This window comes from Hemicordylus capensis, chromosome 5, assembly GCF_027244095.1.
Source record: "Hemicordylus capensis ecotype Gifberg chromosome 5, rHemCap1.1.pri, whole genome shotgun sequence".
NCBI lineage: Eukaryota > Metazoa > Chordata > Lepidosauria > Squamata > Cordylidae > Hemicordylus > Hemicordylus capensis.
In genome coordinates, this window is record NC_069661.1 from 63,992,242 (window position 1) to 64,010,059 (window position 17,818).

Genomic DNA, 17,818 nt, shown 5'->3' on the forward strand with positions numbered 1-17,818 from the left:
TATTCTTACACATTTGGAAGGAAAATGCTGTATAAATTCTCTTAAAATAATTCATATCCCCAGCTAGATGGACAAAAACACTTTCAAAAAGGGTGGTTCTTGTGTACTCAGTAGGGAGAGAGCAACTGTTCCTATTCAACCCACCAGTGTCTCTTCCAGTGACTGTTTCTGGGGTTTTCCTTGTGTTTCTTTTTAGACTGTGGCTGGATTCAGATGTAATAGATAACCATAGTTAAATGTGGCCGAGGTTGTAACTCAGTTAGCCTGAGCACGTGAAACTGCAGTTACAGGCAGAAAGCAACCTCTTTTTGCCTCACCAAACTCCAAATTTGAACCTTCTGTTATTTCAAAGGTTCGCCGTTTTGCCACCAAAGCGTTATGTCCGACTGCTGGCGTAGCTATAACCGCGGTTCCTTGCAGATTTTCAAACTGAAATCATAGAGGCAGCGGTGCAAACCCACCTGAGGACATGGCTGGCTGCTCCATGCCTTTGGCACTTCTCACTGGCAGCCTCTCAGAAAACCAGCCACCACCACCCATCACCTATGGAGTTGCCAGGCTACAGGGACGGTGCCACATCCCATTGCAGGCTTGTCATCCTCTTGAGAAGGGCATTCCCTCTTCCCACACTGTCGCTTGCTCCCTGCACCTGGCAAGCAGTAGGGTGAGGGCACAGGACAGGTAATAAGTACTTTGTTTCCAGAGAATGGAGCAGCAAGCATGTGTGTTCACAAGCACTCCAAGTGGCAACATAAGCAGGACACACCATCACAGTGCCCGGGAGGGAAGCAAATGGCTCTGGGTGAGGGGGCCCAAGGTCGGGTGTAAAAAGCAGACCCAAGCAGGGAAGCTGAAGCAGCCAAATTCTACTTTTTACACAGGAAGAGTAGGGAAGGGGGGGCAGCCTCTTCCCTGGGTGGGGATATTTGCTTCCTAGATTTGCTCATGAAAAGAACTGTCTGTGAGGAGTAACTGCAAATTCAAAATGGCATTCTAGTTGTATTAGATGGTACTCGCACTGTACGCTGCCAAGTACTCCATTATCCCACAGACCATGCTCTCACGTGAGTGTCAGACTAAGGAGAGTGAGGGAGGATGCTCTCTGCAGGAAAGCTGTGGGGACAGGCACTTGGGCAACTGCTGTCCTGGTCTCGGCGACTGCTGCAAGGCTGCCATCGAACCCTGCACCCTGCCAGCCAGCACACCCATGTAGCGATGTGTGCCCTTACCCGTGGCCCTGAAGGGTGAGGCCAATGTCCTGGGCCAGAAGGAAACCAGGGCTCTCCTCTCACAGGAATCCCTGTGCCGGGAGATCTATATACCAAACCCAGCCTGGTTTCAAGGTCTGTGCCCGACGCCTGTGTCTACACCATGCACACAAGCAGGGAGGTGCTGTCAAAGGGCCCTCTCATTGTCAGGGATTGCCAGCGTGAGCAGGGGATCCCCTCTCCGGCCAGGGAGCAAATAGTTGGGGAGGTCACTTCTATCTGGTCCCCCAGGAGGGATTCCTGGGTAGCCAAGTTCTATCTTTTTCATAGAAAGGTTGGGGCAGGGGCACAGCCACTTCCCCTTTTGTGGGTTCTTGCTCCCCGGGCGTCCTCACGATCAAGGCTGGTTGCCAGGGTCAGTAGTGCCCCAGTACCAGGGAAGATCACTACTACAGTAAAGAATGAGCCACCTGACCTCAATCATGAGAGCAAAAGACCATGAGGGCACCCCATGGGGCACACAACTCATGAGAAGTACAGTCCAAGGGGAGGAGAAAGAATTGCCGGACTGAATCACAACTGATGCCAGACAGCAAAAGACCCCCTTCTCCTGCAGACAGCTTCCTCACAAGAGTGCCAAGTCACTGGGGCTCTAAATAAAACAAGGTTGCTTTGTGGTTGTCAGCCATGGGGAGGGGTACCCTAGAGACAGCTTTTAGTGTCTTGGGTGCCGTGGCCAAGCTGCTGCAAAAATTTGCCATCTGCCAGCTCGTCCACCCATGTGAAGATGTGCACCTCCGCTGGTGCCCCTTCAGGGGCAGAGACGCCATCCCATGGTAGCTTGAAGCCAGGCTCCCCTCTCCCTGAGCTAGGAGATCTGCATACAGTGCCATGCCAAACCTAGCCCAGGAGCTTTGATCAGGTTTAAAGGTCCATGCCTGGCCCCTGTGTCTGCACTATCCATGCAAGTGGGTATGCCCGGCAAAGGGCCCCCTCATTGCAGAAATAGCCAGCATGAAAGGGCACCCTCTCTTTGGGTGTGGAGCATATATTTGGGGGTAAGGGTGCGCTCCTGTAAGGGTTGAATGAGCTGCCACCATTGTTCCCTCTAACAGGGATTCCCAGATGTTGACGACAACTCCCAGCATCCCCAGCTGCGATGGCCTTTGGCTGGGATTATGGGAGTTGAAGTCAACAACATCTGTGAATCCCTGTTAGAGGGAATACTGGCTGCCACAAGCAGAAATTCTGGAGCAGCCAAGTCCTATCTTTTCAACAGAAAGTTTGGGGGACTAAAGCGAGGCCCCCTTGGGTTCATTGGTGGTTAAGTGGGCTTGTGAGCTTGCAGTACGTGTGTGGGGACTGCCCTATTGTGGGCTCAGCCATATCTCCAGTAGACTGGCCCTCTCATGAGAGTGGTAGCCCACTGACAGCAAGCTGTCAGCAAGCAGGCATTTGAGTCTGCCTGGACTGCTTTGCCAGGGTCACCCCTCACAACATCTTCCCTGGTTATGGTGGGACAGACACCCACCCACCCATCCTTTGTACTCTCCCATCTAAATATCCCATACTCGCAAATGTGGATTTCCCCCTCCCACAATGAAAGTGGAATCCCACATGTCCCAGGCCACCAAACCACCAGAGAATTCACTCTTGTGTGGTGCTTTCAGGGTGCAGGGTTATGGGGGGGGCACCATAGCAGGCAGCAAAAGTGCTGGCACTGCAGGGCATTTAAAGTGGTTTAGATGCCCATTCCCTAGTGAGGGCAGATGGAGCGCTCCGAAAATGCACTATCGTGTTCTGCACGCCCCTTCAAGATTGTGGCCAGTCGCAACTGCCCCTTTGACATGGTGACACTTTGCCCACAGCTGGACTGTGGAGCTGTCTGAGATCAGCTTCAGAGGCTGAGGAGATCAGAGAGGGGCTCCCCTCTCCTGCAACTGGAGTTTGGTGGGCCACGGTTTGACAAACGTCTATGGCACGATTTCAAGTTATGAACTGGAACCTCAACCACCTTTAACTGCAGTTAGCCATTACGTCTGAATCCGGCCTCTGAGTCATGGGAACCAGTTTCTCATTCCTTTTACTATGTAAACTAGTTTGTGAACATTGTTTTGGAAAGTTGCATATCTCCTCTATGGGAAGGAGCTGGTCTATGAGAGAAGAGCTGGTCTTATGGTAGCAAGCATCCCCTTTGCTAGGCAGGGTCTGCCCTGGTTTGTATTTGAATGGGAGATATGTGAGCACTGTAAGATAGTCCCCTCAGGGAATGGGAGCACGCTGGGAAGAGCATGCAGGTGGTTACAATTTCCCTCCCTGGCATCTCCAAGGTAGGGCTGAGAGAGACTCCAGTCTGCAACCTGGAGAAGCTGCTGCCAGTCTGTGTAGACAATACTGAGCAAGATGGACCAAAGGTCTGACTCGGTGTAAGGCAACTTCCTATGCTCCTAAATATTATTAATAGGTATACAGGCATTGTAATGGATTTTCTGAATGACACTCTGCCTCTCATGACCCAATTAAACACACCCCACCTCCCACTGCACCATTTCATTGCATGTCAAAGAAGAATTAATTTAGAAGTAGCAAAGATAGCATCCTCTATGGAGCAGTATTTCAAACACATTTTTCAAAGAATGATTAGAGGGCAGAGTCCTATCATAGAATACCATACTGAAATCAGAGCAAAATACTCTTGCACTTCTGCTTCAGGAACAAAAGATGAAGAGACAAATGTATGCAAATGACTACAGTTGGGATTTCTAATTCTAACTAAAGCTATCTTTTTAAGATAGTATTAAACATAGATTTCTGGGGGTGGGGGGCGGTTCTCCACAGTTGTTTTGACACTACAATACCTTAACAGTATTTACATAAATATGTAAGAAAACAGTATCATAAACAGAACCAATACATTTAGGCCTGGAGTCTCAAATTTATAAGCAAAAGTCAAATTCTACAGACATATTCAAAGATTTGCAGTGTGTCTGGTGGTAAGTACTGTTTGCTCTAGCTTTACAGAGGTCAACAAGATTACATAAAGGGTGGAGAAAGACCAGCCCTGATCTTATGCAGATCTGTGGAGTTTGATCTATAGTGGCTCATTCACACATGATGTAATCAACAGATAAAGATGCATGTGTGAGAGGGTCCTGAGTCTTAGTGCTACTTAGTGAGCATTTAAATTTAACAAAATTAAAGGGAATTAATTCAGCAGGTTGACAATGGCTGTGGTTCCATAGTGTTCAAATTCAGCCTGAAAAAGTCCCATGAGTCTTTACTCAAAAATAAATCACTTTGTGTTCAGTGGGCTTACTCCCTCGTCAGCGAGTTAACATTTGAAAAATTCTGATTAATCAGAAGTATATTTTTAGTAAATTAAAGGCTTTTCATTAATCAATTAATCTAAGAGCTCTATAGCTCTAATGATTAGTCAAACTAAATTCTTAGGCTAAGCTCCATTTCCCAACACAGATTTTCACATGTATTGCTACCATGCCAGATCTTCCCATCTATTACTTGTTTATTTTATTTTTTCTTATCCAAATGCAGAACTTTAAATTTGCCTCTGGAACTTCATCTTGGAGTAAGTCCCATTGATTACAGTGGATCTTACTCCAAATTAGACATGCACAAGATTCTACTGTATTATACTATTAGAGATTTTAAAACATACTTAATTATTCTTTAGGGTTGGGGCATGACTGAGTTTAATCAAGGGGGGGTGTTGTGGGCCTGGGCCCCTGATCTTTCAAGTACCAAGCAACACTCCTGGTTTTTGTATTATCCTTGGAATTCCTGTATGCCTCTCTTTAGTCCCAGTTTCACCTGTTTCCTCTAATTGCGTATTCTATGTGCAACTCTTATTTGCTTAATAAATTTCACACAATTAAAAGCGGCTTCGGTCTGGTTTAAAGGGTTCTGGAGAATTACTTGCAAAATCTTCCCCATGTGACAAAATGCAGATCTTCATCCTAACTCAAGAATGCCAGATACTTCCACTCTACTGTAAGTGCTCTGAATCAGAGGCTAATCCTATTTATGGGCAAAGTAGGCAGCTCTCACCTTTAATTTATCAGTCAGCCATATTGTCTCTGCCTCCGTTTTGTGTGCTACCTACTACTAGGGATGTGCACGGAACCGCAGCGGGGCGGTGCAACACCAGTGGTGGTGCCACTTTAGGGGTGGGGAGGGTGTACTTACCCCTCCCACCACTTTCCCCCCGCTGGCGCTCGCCAGTAAAAACCTTCGGGGTGGCAGCATTCCTCCCTGCCGCCCCTTCCCCCTCCTCAGCCAGAAGTACTGGGTGCACATGCGCACATTGTGTGCGCGCACCCTTCTGACATGCACGCACACACACACACCACATGTGCACATGAACCTAGTACTTCTGGCCACTTCCGGCCGAGGAGGGAGAAGGGCCAGCAGGGAGGTATGCTGCCGCCCTGAAGATTTTTACCGGCAACGAGCACTAGCAGGGGGAAAGCGGCAGGAGGAGTAAGAGCACCTTCCCCCACCCTTAAAACGGCACCCGCACCAGCGTCAAACTTCAAACTGGCCCCATTTCGAACCTGTTCAGAGGCCCGTAAAAGGGCCTCCGAACAGGTTCAGGCACATCCCTACCCACTAAATCCCTTTGTTGTTCTAGGCTGTTCTTGCCTGCTGCTGCTGCTGCTGCTGCTTTAGGAGTTGTGAGAGTAGACAATGGTAGCACAGAACAAATAAGAAGCCTCAGATCTTTTAAAATATTAATAGGGCAGGAGCCAATAAGCATGCTCACTTTTGTTTTTGCAAAGTGGGTAGTTATAGGAGTACCCTATAAACCAATCAGCGAGGGACTAGGCTGATTGACTCCTCAGGTAACCAGTCAGAGTGCCCAGAGGGTGGGGAAGTCTTTTTATTTTAGCTACTCAGAAGAATCCAATTACTATGGCTGACTGGCGGGAAGGAATGCAACCTTTGCTGTCTTATTTTTCTCTGATCTGTATGCAAAGCATTATGACCCATTCCCAACATATGCCATGAAACTTTGGAAGGAACAGCAAACTGTAAGACTGGACTACTTCAATTAGATGCTGCCATAAGAAGTCAGAAAGTTATTTTAAAGCATATGCATGGATTTCTGAAGTCCAAACTGCTTTCCAAATAACTGTAGAAGCAGCTTTCCATGTTGGTGTGGAGTGTGTACGAAAGGAATGAATTCTGTTGGAAGGAAAATAATTTTTTTAATCAATTTGCTATGAGCTAACCAGGTTTTCCCCTGGATTGTGGCCAGTATCTATAACATTGCCATTTTTGCTTTGCTAGGATGGAAGTGAATCTGAGGAACAGAGGAAATTAGGGATCTTCTGATGGTTCCTCTGCCTGCTTTTGGATTTGGGAGCTGAGCCCCGAAGACAGGCAAATGCAGGATTTTAGCAAGATTCCCGAAAAGGCAGGAATAGCTTTGCTGCCATTCTCCCTTCCGGGGCTTCAGTCTAAGGGGCAGATTGGCTGAGACTGAGAACTGGGACACCTCCTTCTGCATAGTGTCTACCCCTTGGGAATGTGAAGTGGAGCAGGAGGTGCCAGTCAGGAAAGTGGGCACGGGATGCTCTGAGGTGTCCAAACAGTGAAGAGGGAGAAAAGGCAAGGAAACAGTCATCAATGAGTTCCCATGCTCACTAGGGTCCATATATCCTACATACGTCTGTATGCTGTGCTGTACATCTGGGGCACTATGCTGTAATTGGGCCCTGGATCCTCAGAAACTATGGAGATCTAACAAGTAGGGTAAATGCAACATAATTTATGGGACAAATTAAGAAGCAGATGTAAAGAAATAAGTGGTGATGAAAATACAATGTAAACAAAACAAACACAAATACATATATTTATAATACTTGTTGCTTCCCACCACTTTCAGAGGTGCCTCTTTGCTACGGTCCCACAAAATCCCTCACAGCTTCAGTCAGGCCTGACACTTTAAACACTGATCTTTGCTGCACTGAGTTCATTTCAAGAACGAACTCATCAGGTAAGTCTCTCTCTTTCAAGTCTTTGCTTCTTCTCCTCAGCTTCTTCTGGAGCCTTTCCCCACTCTTCTCCTCAGTTACCTTTTCCTATCTTTCGTCTTCTAGCTTCCCTCTCTCACCAACAGCCAGTGTAAGATTTAGGCACAAGCAAAGTAAGCTACAGTTAGGGCCTCACATTATGAGAGGCCTCTGATTACCAAAAAGAAAACACTAAATTTCAAGTTTTTCATAATATATTCTCACTTAAAGGTATTCTGAATACAAATAGGCTGGTTGCAAGATATCTGTTTTTGCTAAATTGTTTTCTGTTCTGCCTTTGCCAAGTAAAATTAAAGCTTTATTCTATTTTAATTGTCCTTTTTCTTAGATTTTTTTTTCTTCTGTAATGCTGTGGGGCCTTTTAACCTTGACATATGTTAGGACTTTAGCATGTCATAATCTGGCCTTACTCCTGCCCCATCTCTTCAATGGAATACTGATCTTTATCAGGCCAGTTGGGTCTGAGCCATAAGTAGGGTTGCCAACATTTCATTGTCCTGATAAGGGACGTGAGGGTGGGGTTGGGGGTGGGGTTTGCAGGGGTAATCAGGAGACTGAGTAGCAGTGCTGTATGTAGTTATCACTTGCATGATTTTCATTACCCTGATGGCTGTTAATGTTTTTATTAATGTCGCCAAAACGGACCTGTTAGAAACGAATACAAATATGACAAACATTTATATACCGCTTTTCAACAAAAGTCTTTTGTGTTGTTCAGACACATACACACACCCAGGTCCTTCTGCACGAGCCATGACTGGTATACTGCTACCACCACCACCTGTTCATAACCTTGGGAAGGGTTTACTAACCCTTTCCTCTTAGGGTTGACTAGCCTGGGTCAAACAGGATACCCAATCCCAGTCCCCCTCACAGTTTCTCCAAATGCCTGAAACCTTTCTTGCTTGAGAGTTGTGTAACGCGACTGTATATCAGTGGCATAGCAAGCATGCAAGTGATCAAGCCCCCTGACTTGCAGCCCCAACCCAGCAGCAAGTAAGGCTCCCTCCCAGTGGCACACACATGCAGCCCATGTTCACTTCCCACCACCTCCACTGCTTCCTCCACTCCTCTCCCTGCCACACCTCTCCTGCTGCTGGCCGCTTAGCCACTGCTGCTGCCACCTGCACAGACTCACGCCAACCTCCACCAGCTGCCTGGTACTTGCTTGCTTTTCAGCCAGCCTGCCGCCTTCTCTGCTGCTTCCACCTTTGCCACACTTCCTTGGTGAAGGTTTGTAAGGAAGAAGAGAGAGGCTGGCTGGCAAGCAAGCAAGCACCAGGCGGCAGCTGGCACAAATGGAGGTGGCAGTAGCAGCCGATCCAGTGGCTGGCGGCAAGAGGAGCATGGCAGGGAGAGAGATGGAGGGGCACAGTCCTGAGGAATGGATGGGCCCATGTTCTGGGGACACCCTGAAATGCTGGTAGCTCTGCCCCTGCTGTGTGTCAAATATGTATAATTGTGAATAGCAGCAATTATTTTGCAATGGATCTACAGATGTACATTTTTCAGAAATTATCAAGTTATGGGGGAAGCACAAGATATTTATTTTCTTATCAAATCTTATTTTACTTCAAGAAACATATAATGTATAATTGCCAGATAAAATTGTATTGTTTGGTATATTTATGCAATTAAAAAGCATAAACGCCTTATGTCCCCCGCCCCCATACAGTAATTAGAAATATATCTAGAGATGGAGCTGCAGCATTATAAGATACCCAAGTATATATTAGTTTTCATCAATGGGAAAGCAACAATAGAAATAGAAACTATTAACATCTGCAAACAAAGTTTTATTCTGTGTCTAGAAAATGCATATTTACTTCAGAATATATAAAGTTTGTATGCAGAATTATGTGTAGTAAGTGAAATACACTTGTGACAATAAATGTTGTGTTGCTTTTACACAGGCTCAAGTCATATGCACCCTTACTTTGCCCCATTGATGGGGTAATAAATGCCCCATTTACAGGTGAAACTCAGAAAATTAGAATATTGTGCAAAAGTCCATCAATTTCAGTAATGCAAATTAAAAGGTGAAACTGATATATGAGACAGACGCATTACATGCAAAGCGAGATAAGTCAAGCCTTAATTTGTTATAATTGTGATGATCATGGCGTACAGCTCATGAAAACCCCAAATCCACAATCCCAGAAAATTAGAATATTACATGGAACCAAGAAGACAAGGATTGTAGAATAGAACAATATCGGACCTCTGAAAAGTATAAGCATGCATATGTATTCAGTACTTGGTTTGGGCCCCTTTTGCAGCAATTACTGCCTCAATGCGGCGTGCCATGGATACTATCAGCCTGTGGCACTGATGAGCTGTTATGGAAGACCAGGATGCTTCATTAGCGGCCTTCAGCTCTTCTGCATTGTTTGGTCTCATGTCTCTCATCCTTCTCTTGGCAATGCCCCATAGATTCTCTATGGGGTCAGGTCAGGCGAGTTTGCTGGCCAATCAAGCACAGTACACTGTATACTTTTCGGAGGTCCGATATTGTTCTATTCTACAAACCTTGTCTTCTTGGTTCCATGTAATATTCTAATTTTCTGGGATTGTGGATTTGGGGTTTTCATGAGCTGTACGCCATGATCATCACAATTATAACAAATTGAGGCTTGACTTATCTCGCTTTGCATGTAATGCGTCTGTCTCATATATCAGTTTCACCTTTTAATTTGCATTATTAATGGACTTTTGCACGATATTCTAATTTTCCGAGTTTCACCTGTAATTCAGTGGCGCTTGCAGCCTATTCCTATGCATGTTTATACATAAGCAAGTGCCTGCAGGAAAAACTAGATATTCTGAAACCATACTTATTTATATTCTGCTTTATGTCAGTAAATAAAGATTCCAGACTGCCTGGCCCCGGTAATTTGTACCGGCTCTCACCCCGTCTCGGCCCTGTTCACATTTCCAGTTGTGTGGATTCTTCACCTCTCTTCTCCCTACCCCATCTCATTTTTAATATATCTGTGGCGCATTACTTGTCTTTCTGTAGGTCTGTTCATGGACTTCACTATGAGATTTAAGTTTGGTCCTCCTTGTAACTTTAATGAGTTTGCACAGATGCATGATGCATGATTGAAACACTATACACATTACCATTCCAAAACACCCGTGGTGCATAGTAAAAGGCATATATATCCCTTTCTGTTCTGTAATGGTACTCTGTGCAACTCCAAAACATACACATTTCAGATGGGTACTACTGAAGTCCTGTATGGTCGGTCTGTCCACCTATCTATCTGTTGTTCTGTTCCAAGTCCATTGTACCACTTGAGGCTTTTTGCCTTGCAAAAAACAACTGGCCTTGGGAGAAAGGGCTACTAAAAAGCTAGTTTTTGTGAATATCATGCTTTAGAGCGTATTATTCCTACAAAAAATAACTTCCTGTTTGCTGTAGAGAAGTGCGTGTTGGACGGCTTCTGCACAGAGTGGGGTTGTCGAATGATCTGCATTTGTTTAGGGTGAACAGCGCAACTGGCTGAAGAGATGTCAAACAAAGACGGAAGTTCTTCCACTTTCCCATTTTCTCCCATACCTATTACCTTCCTTTTCGAAAAGGGGAAAAAATCGGATTTCTTCAGTGAGTGCGCAACATTCAATCAGCCACCAGAGGCCGCTATAATTTCCCGCCGCATTTGCGACAAGCCGGGGAGAGAGACGACCGTTTCCTCGAGATCTACCGGAGCCGGTACTCTCGCGTGACTCCGAGTCTCGTATAATCTCGCGTAACTTGGTACTTCCGGTCTCTTTGGCTCTCGGAGCGGCACTATGGCGGTGGGCAAGAACAAGCGCCTCACCAAAGGAGGCAAGAAAGGCGCTAAAAAGAAAGTGTGAGTGAGGCTCAGCGGACACCCTGGGGTAGCAGGAGCGTGCCTAGCCGTCAACAGTGGTCTGGAAAGATCGGATGCCTCCGATATTGGTTGGATTGAGAAAGGGGGTTAAGTGTGGAGAGAGCCGGGCTGACATGGCGGCTGCCTAGGAAATGGATGGGCCTAAAGAATGGGCGCGGGAGGGCCCTCGATGGAGACAGTGGAGGAAGAGAGCGCGAGCACGCTACAGCTCGAGCCCGGTTCTCCGTAACCTGCAAGGAAGGCCTCCCCCTCGCACAGGCCGCAGGCTTTCTCAGCAGCAAGAACTGGAGCACAACGGGGTGCTCCTCCTTCCCCTTCGCAATGGAATCTTCTGTAGTGGCCCTTGGAGCGCCATTGTTTTATTCGCGGAAAGGGTCTTCAGATACCTTGGTGGTCGGGCAGCTAAGCGAACGTGGGGTGGGTGGGTGGGAAGAAATGGAGGTTTGCGTCCGATAAGAGCTTCCATCCCAAAGCGGTTGGTAGGTAGACTGTTGCCTTGGCGACAGGAAGGGAGCACTGGCTTTCTTTTTATATCGACGTTCTCTGAATGTTAATATTTTTGCTAAGAGAAGGCATTAGTGCAAAGTGGCATCTTGGCAAGCTAGAAGAGTTAATATATTTCTTGTAGGCTCTGGAAAGGATTAAAGATGTCGTCTTGGACCTGGGAAACCTGATTATTTTAGTCCCAGTCCAGTGCATTGATGAACATCTCTCCCCTTGTTTGTTTCAACCCTTGCCTGTAAAGCACACATGAAGATGTGACTTTCATGTCTGTCTGGCCATTAGACAGGTGGCTGAAATTAGGTTTGTAAAAAATTGTCTGTGCTGACACTACATTAAGATGGGTGCAGAATCATCTTTACATATGAAGCCATATATCAAGTTGGACCATTGGTCCCTCTAGCTCAGTATTGTCTGTCTGTCAGCGGCTCTCCCAAGATTCCAGGCAGGAGTCTTTCCTAGTCCTCCTTGGAGGTGCTTTATTATTAATAAAGTTCTGGCTGTTATTATTATTGAATCTGGGATTTTCTGCATGTAAAGCAGGAACTATAGCTTTAGTTATAGCTGTGGCCCCAGTTGGGGTCTCTTCTGTCAAATCTGAAAGCTTTCTTTCTCTCTTGATTAGGGTTGATCCCTTCTCAAAGAAGGACTGGTATGATGTCAAGGCCCCAGCAATGTTCAATATTCGAAACATTGGGAAGACGTTAGTCACCAGGACTCAGGGAACAAGTAAGTTAAGCTGATGTGAAATTCCTGCTTCTGTTACTTGTGCAGTGGTTCTCTACAACTTGCTAGCTAAAAACTTACTGGCTGATTCCCTCCTGATGACAGAAGGAGAGCTGCAGGTCGCCAAGGAGCCTTCAGCCTCCATTTGCTGAAGGCTGCTTTGTGCAACAGACTGGGTGGGTGGGTGGGGGGCAGCGATGTTCATGTCTATTCCCTTTCTCCAAAAGCCCTTTCCACTAGTATAAATATGGTTTTTAAGGCTATGCAACTCTCAGGAACAGATGCATACCAGTGGAAAGGGCTTTGGAGGAAGAGAGGTGTGAAAATCACTTCCCTCTCTGCACCTGGTCCACTGCCCAAAGGAGCCTTCAGCATAGGGATGTTGCAGGTGCTCTGCAGACTCAACTCTTCTGTTGCCGGAGGTCTGCAGATCATGTCAGGCATTGAAATGTTTTTAGTGCCACCTTTTCCCTATAAACATTAATTGTCATGCAAGTCTTTACAGCTTTGATGTTGAATGTTTTCTGTCCTGCATTAGGACCACAATGTAATGATTGATTGAGTGAGTGCCATCAAGTCAGTGTCGACTCTTAGCTACCACATAGATTGATTCTATCCAGGATGATTTGTCTTCAACTTGGCCTTTAAGGTCTCTCAGTGGTGCATTCATTGTTGTCGTAATTGATTCCATCCACCTTGCTGCTGGTTGTCCTCTTTCCTTCCGCTTTTCCCAGCATTATGGACTTCTCAAGTGAGCTGGGTTTTCGCATAATGTGCCCAAAGTATGATAGTTAAGACATAAGAGGAGCTAAAATTCAATATAAACATGACATTTAATATAACATGTTGCACTTGTTTGATAAAGTTTCAGCTAAAACTGTATATAGTTAATTGGGAGGAAGCCTTAATTTAATTCTGAGAATACCTTGAGATTGGACTATTAGCTTAACAGTGAGCAGTCTTGTCTTCATGAGGAGGAAGAATAACTAACACTGTTTATTATTTATAGAAATTGCTTCTGATGGACTTAAGGGCCGTGTATTTGAAGTAAGCCTTGCTGACCTACAGAATGATGAAGTTGCCTTCCGTAAGTTCAAACTAATCACGGAAGATGTACAAGGGAAAAACTGCCTGACAAATTTCCATGGTATGGATCTCACACGTGACAAAATGTGTTCAATGGTCAAAAAATGGCAGGTTAGTAACTATTGCATATTAACTAAGCTAAATTGCAAATGGCATGCTTTGTTGCTGTTATGGGAATAAGCTTTTATTAGATAGTAGATGATAGATAAAGAAGAATAGTTAGAATGTCCAGTTCTGAGTTAGAAATTGTTTGAATAAATGATGAACATTGGGATACTTGGAAGCTTTTGAGTTTTTGGGGATGTGACCATGCATTTTGAGTATTTTTTGTACAAGTAAGATCCAACAGTTGATTATGCAAAATGTTTTAACATTGAATTATTTATTGCACTTTAGTCTAAATGTAATATTCTGGCATGTAGTAAGTTATAACTATTAAAATTTTCCAGACAATGATTGAAGCTCATGTTGATGTCAAAACAACTGATGGGTATCTTCTTCGCCTTTTCTGTGTTGGCTTCACCAAGAAGCGAACTAATCAGATTCGCAAGACTTCTTACGCCCAGCACCAGCAGGTTCGCCAAATTCGCAAGAAAATGGTGGAAATCATGACAAGAGAAGTACAGACAAATGACCTGAAAGAAGTTGTCAATAAGTTGTACGTTGTATTTTGTGTCTCATCTTTAGGAAGGTGGTTTTGATTATGTTGCTTTAAATAGAACTTTTTTATGTGCAGTTTACACAAATATTTACACAAACAAATATGGTTGTTTACACGAGCAGCTTTCACAAACCTTTTCAGACCCATCTTGATTTGGCCCACTTCTAACTTGTGTACTGTATATGTGTAGATACAGTACATCCATTGGGATTGATTTAATTTAAATCGCTTCACAGGAGGACTGAATTTTAATTATTTATATCAATAGATAGGAAGATGCGATTTAATCATCATTTTCTAGTAAAAAGTACATTCTTCTTGTTTGATAATCTTAATACATATTCAGAGTTGTAGGTTTCATTTTTGGAAGGTAGGTACATACTTCTCATAATTCTATTTCATTCAGGCAACTAGGCCTTTGATTTCTTTGTTGCATTATTTGCATTTTGCACACATGCCTGTGCTACCCACAAGTACAGGAAGTTAATTAGAATATTGCCAAATTTGGTGTGGGTGTTTTGTGGGGGGCTCCCTACAGCCTGCTGCCATAATAGATGTTCCCCTTCTACAATGGAGGATATACTCAGGATTGCTTGAATATGTTCTCTTTTGGTTTCATTTTTCCTTCCCCTATCTCGCATCAATCTCACTCCTCCTTGTTCAAATTTACTCCACCCATCCCCCCTCAATCCTCTATTAATTCTTTGGCCTTCTTTAGCCCAATTAAGACATTGTGCTGTACAAGTGTACAGATGTGTCTACACATGATTGTACCTGAGTTCATTTTAAAAGTGAACTTGGATACAGGCCAGTCAAATGCATGGTACAGATAGGAAATGTACTGTTGTACCTGTGTTCAACATACTGTAGCTGTGTACAATGTCTGTGTGTTGAACAACGTTTGAATGGACCTAATGTATTTGCACTTTTAGAAGGGGCGGGACAAGGCCTTGACTGTGCTTGTGTTGCATGTACACCACCTGCAGAATAGGATTGATCAGATCTGTTATTTCTCATCTCTTTTATACTGCTGTTAATATGTTCATAGACTATAATTAGAAGTTATTAACATTCATATCATCTTTGACCTTGGTTGTTTTTTATATAATTTTTTCTTTTAATTAGAACTCAACTTACACTAAAAATGTAATTTTTTAGTTTGTAAAAAACCATGCGTTTTATCAACCCTGACATGCAGATTCTCGGGGGCGGGGTGTAATTGTGCTAAAATGACTGCAATGACCCACTTCTGATCAGGAAAAACAGTGCTAAAATAAATCCAGTTTTGCCTTTCAAGGACCTAGTCACATTGACTAATGAGAACTAGCATACAATCCAGCATTCCTGTTCATAGACCTTGCTGAGATGCTTAGCGTTGTAAATATTGGCTATTAATTTTTATATCTGTACTTGGGAGTTGCATTGTTCACATAAGTTAATCATTCTAATCTTATGTATATGTTCTCATGATAAATTGAAGCTTCATACAGGACATTTGAGAAGCTTGAGTTTATGGTGCTAGGGTCCTGTTTGCTTTCAGCTCCCAAGTTTAACTGTTGGCAAAAATCTTACTACTCTTAAAATCTCTGCCCCTGTTCTTAATATCCTTAGTAGCAAGGCCGTCTTCTGTTTCTTTCCCCATTTTTCTCTTCTTCTCTCAATCCAAGTTGATTTCCCCCCTCCCTAATCTAGAGAAGAAAAGGCAATCCTTTGTGTTAACTCTTGTGCTGTAGTCATGTGTTAGTCTTCTAGAACAGCTCTGAGACGATTGTTATAAAACTCAGTTGCTTTATTCTCTTGTACAGACATGCTTAGTGTGACTTTGCTCATTCGGCTCTGTTACCTTAATCTTACTGAGCTATGCCACATAAACCCTGCTCAAACTGAGCACTGAGGGCTCAGGTCCCATTCTTTCTGGTTGTGCACAAAGAATGGAGGACACAGCAGTCCCTGAAGTACCATCTTCAGCAATAGTACCATCTTATTTCTGGGAGAAATAAGAGGTAGATGCCAAATATGGTGTGGTCACATGCTGCTTCCTGGCTGTTTTTGGCACCATTTATCTTTATTTGCATAGAGTATACTCATTTGGGGGCTACTAACATTTTTTCCTACCATTCTAGGATTCCAGACAGCATTGGTAAAGACATAGAAAAAGCATGTCAGTCGATCTATCCCCTTCACGATGTCTATGTTCGTAAAGTCAAGATGCTTAAGAAGCCCAAGTTTGAATGTAAGCATTTTAATCAAAAGAGTAGTACTTGGTATTTTGAAGATATACCCTGTTTCCCCGAAAGTAAGACCTACCCTGAAAGTAAGACCTAGCAGTAATTTCTGATGTACCGCTAATTGCCCCCCAAAATTGCATTTTTGGGGGCTAAAATTAATATAAGACACTGTCTTATTTTGGGGAAAACACGGGTAGATCTATTTTTTATTGATGTGGGAATGAATGATGACAACTTGTTTCGGTCCCATATGAGGCAATGATTAACATTTCCCAATGCTGACATTCCCATAAAACTGAAAAAGCTAATTCCTAATAGGTTTTGGAAGGTTATAATGAAAAGACAGTTTAATACTTAATGTAGTTTTGCAAGTCCTTGTAAAGTTAATTTTGCTCAAAATCTAGAATGCTAACTGCATATATTTGTCAATGTATCCCATTTATTTAATCTGCTGCATTGTTTGCAGTGGGCAAGCTGATGGAGCTGCATGGTGAAGGTGGTGGTGCTGGAAAGCCATCAGGTGATGAGACTGGCGCCAAAGTAGAACGAGCTGATGGGTACGAGCCCCCTGTGCAAGAATCTGTCTAAAATCAAATACAAAAATAAAGGATTTAATATAAACCATGTGTTTGTGTGGTTGTGGCCTTCTAAATGGATCACTAGTGATTACTACTGTGAACAGACACAGTATTTTATGTTTATACTGAGGTTTGCTATGAGCCTGATTCTTATAAGAGGCTTGGTTGGTTGTGGTATTTGTGTCAGCTTCAGAAGCAAAATTGCTATAGGTACTGTGTTACTTTTCAAGGAAGTCTTACCAAATGCCTCCTGAATATACAGACAGTACACTAGATTGCAGTTGCAGCTAGACAGTAAATTAAAGTGAAGTTCTGCTTTGAATAAAACCAAAGCATACAATCAAGCCACTTGACTACCTGAAGAAAGTTTGGTGTGGGTGCCTCACCCAAACGACATATTGTAGAGATACATTTGTATAGTTGTGGGACTCTCTAGAGCTTGTTTTCAGGAATGACTTGACTAGCAAGCCAGAGGTTGCTGGTTCAAATCCCCACTGTGACCTATATTGGGAAGCAGCGCTATAGGAAGATGCTGAAAGGCATCATCTCATACTATGTGGGAGATGGCAATGGTAAACCCTTCCTGTATTCTACCAAATACAACCACAGCACTCTGTGGTCAGCAGGAGTCGACACTGATGGCACACTTTATCTAGTGGGCTGCTAAGGGAAAAGAAAGATGTGCAAAAATGGCTTGTCTCCTGTTTGCATGAAACAGCTTTTGGTATACACAGCTTTAGTCTGGATGTCAGCCATTAGCTGGCAGGAAAGGGCAATTCTAACAGGCTGAGCTTTTAAATATTACATATTTCTGTAAAGGAGAGTCCTGTTAATTATGAGAAGAATTTTTACCTTGACTTGAGGCACTTAAAGTGCTCCCTCCTAGTAGTTTACTGATG

The 17,818-nt window shown here is 43.9% G+C and overlaps 1 protein-coding gene and 1 non-coding gene across 2 annotated transcripts; both read left to right on the forward strand.

Moving 5' to 3' along the window:
- The first annotated feature begins 10,961 nt into the window (after positions 1–10,961).
- RPS3A (ribosomal protein S3A) lies at positions 10,962–16,965 on the forward strand. Its single transcript, XM_053251995.1, has 6 exons — positions 10,962–11,118; positions 12,266–12,369; positions 13,376–13,563; positions 13,902–14,110; positions 16,237–16,346; positions 16,808–16,965. Exons 1-6 carry the CDS (start codon positions 11,057–11,059, stop codon positions 16,927–16,929), a joined length of 795 nt encoding a protein of 264 aa, XP_053107970.1. The 5' UTR covers positions 10,962–11,056; the 3' UTR covers positions 16,930–16,965.
- Positions 16,561–16,627, forward strand: LOC128328595 (small nucleolar RNA SNORD73). The gene has a single exon (XR_008309321.1). It is a non-coding gene; the product is annotated as a small nucleolar RNA SNORD73 (small nucleolar RNA).
- Positions 16,966–17,818: the final 853 nt, after the last annotated feature.